Raw genomic sequence first — 9,514 nt, forward strand, 5'->3', positions numbered from 1 at the left:
TATATATATATATATATATATATATATATATATATATATATATATATAATATATATAATATATACAGGATCCTATGATGACCCTTGGTGAGAACGTAGAACGGATTGAGGTGAGCAAGAAAGTTCTGTGCCGTTTTGCGACATTCGCAATAATTTTTGAGAAATTAATTATTTTGTCTCAACAAATTAGTGTACAGAAAGCGGCAGCGGAAAGAAAGATGCCTTTATTCGACGTGCGACCGTGACACTCGCGAATCGTATATCGCCGCGTCCTTCCGCCCATAGCTACGACATTGCGAGTCTATTTGCGAATATCGCAAAACGGCACAGGACTTTCTTGCTCACCTCAATTGCTCTACATTCTACGTTCTACGTTCTCACCAAAGGTCATCATGGGACTTTGGGACACCCTGTGTGTGTGTGTGTGTGTGTGTGTGTGTGCGTGTGTGTGCGTGTGCGCGCGTGTGTGTGCGCGCGCGCGCGCGCGCGTGTGTGTGTGTGTGTGTGTGTAGGGTGACCCGCGTAAGACGTGCCAAGAGAAAAATATACGTAGAACAGATAAAAATGAACAAAAATTGTAGAAGTCATTTTACAAACAACCATGTAAAATTTCGAGATATTAATTAAAATAGTTGGGCATATCAGAGCGCGGCGACGCGGCTGGCGAAAAAAATTGACGATTGCTCGCTATCTTATAGACTAAAGAGGTTGGCCGTTTGGCAATGGGTAGCTCCATGTGTGCGTACGTGCACTCGTCCATTTTCTTCGCCGGTCGCGGCAAGTCGTATGTTCCGCCTGTCGCGTCGCGCGCTCTAATTTGTCCAACTATTTTTATTAATATCTCGAAATTTTACGTGGTTGTTTGAAAAATGACCTCTACAATTTTTATTCAGTTTTACTTATATTTCTGTTCTGCTTATATTTTTCTTTTAGCACACCTTACGCGAAACACCCTGTATATACAGGGCGTCCGATAACTGATCGACCAACCGCCGTGTACGAGTAAAACGGGTCAAAATAATCGTAAAAGTTATATACCATTTTGAAATTTTTTAAATATTTATTCCGTAATTAATTAAAATGTATAAACGAATGAGCAAACGAACGAGAAGCGGTAGAACAGGCTCTGTATGTAAAATAAATGGTTTACCTCTTAGCAACGATGAATATACAGCTGATTTCGAGGTGGAGTAACAAGCGACACAACAAGTGTCACAGAGCCTATTCTACTGCTTCTCGTTCGTTTGCTTATTTGTTTATACATTCTAATTAATTACGGAATAAATATTGAGAAAATTTCAAAATGGTATATAATTTTTACGATTATTTTGACCCGTTCTACTCGTACTTGATCGATCAGTTACCGGACATCCTGTATATTTATACACTCCCACACTCTCCTTCTCATATTAAGTGGGAATGTAGAACGGGTTGAGGTGAACATAAAAGTCCCATACCATTTTGCGATATTCGCAATAATAAATTAATTAATTGTAAAAGATTAAGGAAAAACGCACGCTGAATGGTTGACGGTGGAGCGCTCGCGGTCTAATTAATATAGCGCACGGATGACGGCGCGCGGTGATTGGAAAAACAACGCACCATTGCCTATATTGCTGCACTTCTACATCTCGCCTCAGCGCGATGCGGCAAGACGTAGGATCAGAACGATATAAGACGTGCGCTAACATCTGCCTGCTATATTACTGGGTCGCAAGCGCTCCTCCATTCAGCGTGCGTTTTTCCTTAATCTTTTACAATTAATTTCTCGGTTATTATTATAAATATAAATATCGCAAAACGGTATAGGACTTTTATGTTCATCTTAACCCGTTCTACATTCCCACTTAATGTGAGAAGGAGAGTGTGGAACACTCTGTATACAGGGTGTCTCAGAACAATCTACGAAGCTTTCGTGAGAACGTAGAGCGGGTTAAAATAAATATAAAAATCCTATATCATTTTGCGATGCTCGTAATAATAACCGAGAAATTAATTACGAAAGGTTAAGGAAAAGCGTGTGCTGAATGGTAGAGGACGGACCGCTCGAGTCACAGTGCAGCCTAATAACATAATATAACATAATAACATAGCCTAATAACATAGCGCGCGGATGTCGCGCGTGATTGGGAGACAATGCACCACTATCTACGTATATTTATACCACTGTACATCTCGCCTCGGCGCGGTGCTGCAAGACGTAGGAGCGCAGCAGTATAAGTAGTGGTGCGTTGTCTTCCAATCGCTACGCGCGACATCCACGCGCTATATTACTGGGCTGCACTGTGACTCGTGCGGTCCATCCTCTAGCATTCAGCACACGCTTTTCCTTAATCTTTCGTAATTAATTTCTTGATTGTTATTACGAGTATCGCAAGACGATATAGGATTTTTATATTTATTTTAACCCGCTTTACGTTCTTACGAAAGCTTCGTAGATTGCTCTGAGACACCCTGTGTGTGTGTGTGTGTGTGTGTGTGTGTGTGTGTGTGTCTGTTAATATTTTTAATTAAAGTTTGTAAAAATTTTTTTGATCAGTTTTATTTTAATAAATCGTTAGAAATTATAAAATTCTGCATGCTACTATTTTCTTAAATGCAGAGATAATAGATGCAAATGGAAATTTGTATTATTTAAATCTCATAGAACAATTCTACAGGGTGTTTCCTCTAACTCGACCATTTAAAATATCTCCGTTGTTTTTGATGATACGGGAAAATACTACAGGGAAAACTTGTTCGATTGGAAAGGACACATATCATGACTAGCGAAAAATTTTTCTCGAGGTCATAGTTTTTAAGATTTCGAGGTCATCGCGATTTTTTAAATGGAATAGCCCATATATTATTACATATTCTTATAGCTTATTTCGAGAGCTTTTCAAAACACGATAATAAAATATTTTTTTGTTAAGAACTTTTCGAGTAATAACACTTGAAATTTCCAGCACTTTGACATAAAATACAAAATATCTCGTAAAATTTTCATCTTTCGGTTATCTTACCTTAATGCTTTTTTGCGCAGAATAATGAGACAAATTAATTAGCTTAAAAAAAAAACAAAAAATTTTTTACATAATAAATATGTAAAAATTTTTTTGTGCTTTTTTTTAAGCTAATTAATTTGTCTCATTTTTCTGCGCAAAAAAGCATTAAAGCAAGATAACCGAAAGATGAAAATTTTATGAGATATTTTGTATTTTATGTCAAAGTGCTGGAAATTTCAAGTGTTATTACTCGAAAAGTTCTTAACAAAAAAATATTTTATTATCGTGTTTTGAAAAGCTCTCGAAATAAGCTATAAGAATATGTAATAATATATGGGCTATTTCATTTAAAAAATCACGATGACCTCGAAATTTTAAAAACTATGACCTCGAGAAAAATTTTTCGCTAATCATAATATGTGTCCTTTCCAATCGAACAAGTTTTCCCTGTAATATCTTCCCGTATCATCAAAAACAACGGAGATATTTTAAATGGTCGAGTTAGAGGAAACACCCTGTATACAGAATTCTGGATTCAGAATCGATAAAACACTTTGAGACCTTTTCTTGTAAGTAATATAAAATTTATTTATAGTACAAACCGATTATGGTTATTATGAAATTAAACATAAAATTACTAACGATAGATTTATTGAACATATTAATATAATACCATAACTGTTCTATTTGTATATTTTACACACAATTACTTAGCTGCAATTTATATTTGAATTGAAAAAAATATCTAGAGATAACAATAATTTGAATGTTTAGGTCATTTGTATTGTAATGGTAAAACTGATTGCGCTGACGGAAGCGACGAAAGGAATTGCACGAGCAAAATCGTAAGCTGTGATCCACAGATTCAGTTTGAATGTAGTGAAGGCTCATGTATTCCGCTGGAACAAGTATGTAACAAAAATCGAGATTGTATAGGCTGGGAAGACGAGAGCATCCAGTACTGTGGCGTAAACGAGTGTTCAAAAAATAACGGCGGATGCTCACAAATTTGTGTCGATTTACCTATTGGTTATCGATGTGACTGTAACCCAGGATACAGGCTTATTGATAATCGTACATGCGATGGTAAGAGAAAGAATTTCTGTTTAATATGACTAACAATTCTAGATTCTATATACAAAATATCCCAGACTCACCTCCGCAATTTTTGTGGGAACAGAATGGGTTAAGGTAAACATAATAATAATAATAAGTCCTATATAGTTTTGCGATATTTGCAATAATAGTTGGTATATTAATTGTGAAAGATTAAGCAAAAAGTGCGCGTTGATTTGTAAAGAAAGGAACGTTCGAGCCGCTCGAGTAGTGCGGCCCAGTAATAGCCGCATGGATGCCGGCGCGCGGCGAGGAGGCCAACGCGCCGCTGCTTGTGCTTATATTGTCACGCTCAAATCAACGCGCACTTTTTCGTTAATTTTTTACAATTAATATCTCGAATATTATTGAGAATATCGTAATAATATAATATATGATGTATAGGATTTTTTATGTTCAGCTCAATCCGTTCTACATTCTCACAAAAATTGCGAAGGAAAGTCTGGGATACTCTGTATAATAAAGTCTAATCTAACATCTTATTATGCTTACCTTATAAATATGAATATTGAAATTAAGATATTGTATTTCAAAATAATGCTTATGATAGAAATTGTTTTATTTTTTAGATATTAATGAGTGTTTGGAGCCCGGTAGCTGTTCTCAATTTTGCCAGAATGAAAAGGGCAGCTTTAAATGTAGTTGTGCCACTGGTTATCTTAAAGATCCACGAAATCTAACACGTTGTAAAGCCGCTGAAGGTCATGCGAGCTTGTTGTTCGCTCGTCGACATGACATCAGAAAGGTAGCTTTGGATCGTCAAGAAATGACCGCCATCGTTAATAACACTAAAATGGCAACAGCTTTAGACTTTGTCTTTCGCACTGGAATGATTTTTTGGAGTGATATTAGTGAAAAGAAAATTTACAAGTAAGTGTCATAATTGCGTGTTGCAGCTAAGAAACTTTAATCAGTTTAGTTTATAGTTATTATTTTTATTTATTATTTATTTATTTGTTGTTCAGCTTAGAATGACTTCCGTTTTATAAGTTTTAGTTTTTTATATATTTAATATAACCAGCAACGTACACATATTGACCTATCTTGACATGTACACTATTTCAGAACAGTTGAATATTTTTTCTTGATGCGTATTAGAACATAGCCAAGACTCGAAATTTGTTTTGATCAATTCCGAGAGGTCAAATTCTTTCAGTGAACCATTGGTTATCATTTCAAATTGCATTAGAAAATTATTCAAACTGTTATAAAATTTAGTGTACAAAAATAAACTTAAATATTGCGACGTAATTCGCGAAAGATCGTGTCGCGAAGGCGAACAGTCGCCTGTTCGCCACGTCGACAAATTATCACAATCGCGACACACGAAAACGGAACACCGTGCACCGTAGTTGGACACCAGGTGCAGAAAAGGCCGCACCACCTCGGAACACTAAAAAACGCGATAACACTTGAAATTCGTGTGATCCTGGGACTGTACGGGACCGGCAGCTCCCCGTTATTTAAGCGGCGAGGGGGGAAGGGGGTTCGGTAGATAATGGAAAAGAGAGAGAAGATGACCCAAGAATCTGTGATCGTCAGTTCTTTATTAAGCGGGGCTCACTCGCCCCGAAATCTAGTGCGGTACATTCTCCGCCGTTAACGAGACCGTCGCTACGCGGTCTTCACAGTACTCACGACATGAGATCGCGTACGCGGCGATCACGGCCCAAGGATAGTTTCCTCGGGCGAGCTTCGGCTCTGGCAGCCGCTCTGCAGACGGGACGACGGTAACACAAAATTCGACGAACGATACGAAAAATCTAGAGCAGATAGCAGGTTTTAGGCGACGGCTTGCCCTGCAGGTGGCCGGTTCCTCGGCGGTCCTCTCTTTCCTGCTCGCTTGGCTCAGGCGCTCGTCTGCTCATGCCTCCGCTCGGTCGCTCGCTCGTCTTTCCACCCTCGCACACACACAAAAAAATCGGTGCGCTGCTTCGCACGTTATTAGCTTCTCGCTCGGGGTTTTGCCGTTAGCGATAACTTCGGTATTGTTAGCGGTTTTAAGCTGCGCTCACGGCGATGGTCACGGCTAGGCTGTTGGATCGGCCGTTCTTCTCCGATCCCAAATCCTGAGAGATCCCTCCTCGTCGCTCTTCTCCTCGGCTAGGATTCCAAATCTTTAGAAAATCCTCGCGACTTTGATCGGCACATCATTTCTTCTAACCGGGATTTCTTCGGAAAAATATTGTCTTCCCGATATCGCTCTTTGCTCCTCACCACTGTATTCGCCAAACGTCAGCTGGAACGTAAACACAGCTGACACGGTATCGAATCTTAACACGCCAGCCAGGTTCTCGTGTTATCGAATATTCTGGAGCCGTAGAATATTCGGAAACGTCAGAGACTAGTAGAGTGATCAGAATAAGCGAGAATATTACAGCGCTAAATAATGCGAGAGCGATCACCTGAGCGAGAGCGATGAGCGACGAACTGACGACTAACGTTCCTCCGTCCCACGTCGTACTCGGATTCCTCTGGTCCTGGTGGCCGGCAAGGGAAGCTGAGGGGGTACAAATTCTGGGACGAGATGACCTACTCATTTGCTCTATACCTGCTCGCAATGATTTTCCTACTGACTCAAAAGACGAAAAAGAAAGATACTCCGGGACACGATAATCGGAAATAGTCGCGAAATCAGTACGCTTCTTATTGGGACGGGCGCTTCCGAGGCTGCTATGTCACAATATAATACCATCATGATTGCTCATATTGCATCTATATTCTTTATTTCCTCTCACTTTTTTCTATCTTCAATTTAATCTATTTTATTAATCTTTCATATATCTTAGGTCTCTTTGTATCAATTTCGATTAAAGCTTAACTCAAATTTAAATTTTTGTCTGAATAGAATCTAAATTCGGATTAAGATTTACTCGGTAGAAACAAGTATAAGTAAACTAATTAAGGTTCCTCTTGCCGTGGTTATTTTTTATTTATTTATTTATGACATTATTTATTCATTTTTTATTTATGACAGAAGTTAAAAAATGCTCAAAAATTTTATAAAGTACGTCGAAACAGAAAGTTATATCCAAGAAATGACACTTAAAATTGATTAGGCATCCTTCTAAACTCTCCGTATACTTTCCTTTTGCTCTAACAATCAATAGATTCATAGAAGTAATGTAACATGCAACTATTTATCTTTTTAACCCATTAACGCCCACAGGACAGAATTTCGACATTGAAGTTCGAGTTGATGCCGTTCAATGAATTTGAGAAAAACAAAGTTCCAAACTACCTTTTCCTATGTTTTTGAGGGTGCTCTTTCAAATGGTGATGGTTAAAAAATTCTTAAAAAATATTTAACCATGGAAAAATTAAAATTAATCCAAAGAAACGTCATTTTTCGCTTGCATTTTTTTTTTGTAATGACTTTTCGTTCTCTTTTCATTTTTTTTTATGACTTAAACCTATTCAGATCGTGGCCTCGATGTCTGAACTTAAAATAAATAAAGTTAGTAAGGTCTAAAAAATTGTTACTAAAACAAAATGGCGGCCTAATTGAAAATTTTTTTTTCAAAACTTTACGAATTTTTTTCTCGAAAATGATAGACTTTATCAAAAATTTTCTAAGAACAAAAATGTCTTAGAATTGGTCAAAGAGTACTCTCAAATTTTTTCAGAATGTTCCGAAGCAATTTTCGATTTTTCGAAAAATCGTAAAATCGATATTTTGAAAAATTTCATCAAAAAATCTGAAAAAATTTGATAATATTCTTTGACTAATTCTGAGACATTTTTGTTCTTAGAAAATTTTTGATAAACCCTACAAGAAAAAAAATATGTATGCTTTACGAAAAAAAACTTCCAAATTTTTGTTTGATATTGAAGAATACGTCTTTAGCCATTTATATTTTATAAATGTTGCCCGATTCTCACCGCGAGGAGGTAGACGTCACCGAGAATCTTTATTTATTTATTTTTATTTTTTTTTATTTTTTTTTAATTTTTTTCTTTCTTTAATTTTTTTTTAATTTTTTTTCTTTCTTTAATTTTTTTTTATTTTTTTTCTTTTTTTCATTTTTTTTTATCATTTTTTTCTTATTTATTTGTGAGTTTTATTGAAACATTGAAGACAGAAATATAAATTGCAGTCCTCACAAATCTTATGACTTCTGACTGAACATTTTCCGTCATTACAATATTTTTTCACATCATGCTTGAGTACATGAGTTTCTTTTCTTTTTATCTGCGATTTTGCCAGATAATTTCGACTGATATCAAGAGCAAATTCTTTTGACCCTACTTTACGATCATCATTGTTACATATATTATATAAAACAGTGGCGTTAGTTATAGATGATTGTATCAAGCGAATGAAAACAACCCATGTCCACTTTTTTGATCTTACTATCGGGAGAAGCCTATTGCAGTGTTGATCGTGTACATCAACACCTCCCATAAATTTATTATAATACGTGAAAGCATTCGGATATTGTAAATTTGTTTTCTTTTTCTCTGTTTTATTATAACGATTAATAGTTGATAGTGGTGTAACACCAGCAGCAGTTGACAGAATCGAAACAGGTTTGGAATCAACGACTGTTATAAAATTCATTTTGCTGCCTTTTTCGTGCTTTACTACGTATGTGCCTTTAGCAGCTTTTTTATCCACTTCATTTTTTTCCGAAATTCTGTCACTTCTAACCGTACCAGTAGCTCTAAGACCGATTTTTTTCATGTGCACCAACAAATCCGGACTAGTAAACAGGTTGTCAAAGTAGATATGATATTGAGGCAATTTTCTTTTAGAAGTTTCTATAAGTAAATGTTGCAGCATTTGAAGAACGACTCGACTTCCTTGGGCACAGTTAGGTAAAAAATCGCCTGAAGTTGACTTTTTTCCACAGTATATATCGCAGTCAAATAAGTAACCTTCGGCACTGCATAAGGCCCACATCTTGATCCCAAATCTAATGGGTTTAGATTTTATGAACTGTTTGAGGGAATTTCTTCCAAAATATTTAATCATCATCTCATCGATAGAGAGAGCAGTCGAAAAAAATCCAAATTGCCTGATGTTTTTTCTGAATATATTTAGGATTTTTCGGACACGCCAAACTTTGTCATTGTCGTTTTGATCATTTGGCGTTGAATATTTTAAGAATGATTTTATTTTTTCAAATTCATTCCGCGACATTGCTGATTTTACTTTTTCCGATTCCAATAACGGATCGGTAGACCAATAGTCTCTTTGAGATAGCCTTCTATTGAAGATGGAAAATATAACTATTCCAATAAACATCTCTAATTTATCTAGAGAAATGTCACAACCATTAGCAATCGTACAAGGTATAATGTACTCCTTCAAATCAGATGAAAAAAATAACTCAAACAGTTCCGTAAAAGTAAGAGATGCTAACTGTTTTTTATCCTTCTCAGAGAGCAGTATTTCATTTGTCAAAATTT

The 9,514-nt window shown here is 36.4% G+C and overlaps 1 protein-coding gene across 5 annotated transcripts in view; it reads left to right on the forward strand.

The window, feature by feature from the left end:
- Window positions 1–9,514, forward strand: part of LOC116852663 (low-density lipoprotein receptor-like) — a 229,263-nt gene that overhangs the window by 113,658 nt on the left and 106,091 nt on the right. For all 5 annotated transcript variants that reach the window (XM_032833230.1, XM_032833228.1, XM_032833225.1 and 2 more), the window contains 2 exons: window positions 3,761–4,072; window positions 4,672–4,972. In XM_032833230.1, the coding sequence (XP_032689121.1) occupies window positions 3,761–4,072; window positions 4,672–4,972 (613 nt within the window). The remainder of the gene's footprint in view (window positions 1–3,760; window positions 4,073–4,671; window positions 4,973–9,514) is intronic.

This window comes from Odontomachus brunneus, unplaced genomic scaffold (genome assembly GCF_010583005.1).
Source record: "Odontomachus brunneus isolate Ranch 3 - 2012 unplaced genomic scaffold, Obru_v1 Obru_scaffold_245, whole genome shotgun sequence".
In the NCBI taxonomy this organism is placed as follows: domain Eukaryota; kingdom Metazoa; phylum Arthropoda; class Insecta; order Hymenoptera; family Formicidae; genus Odontomachus; species Odontomachus brunneus.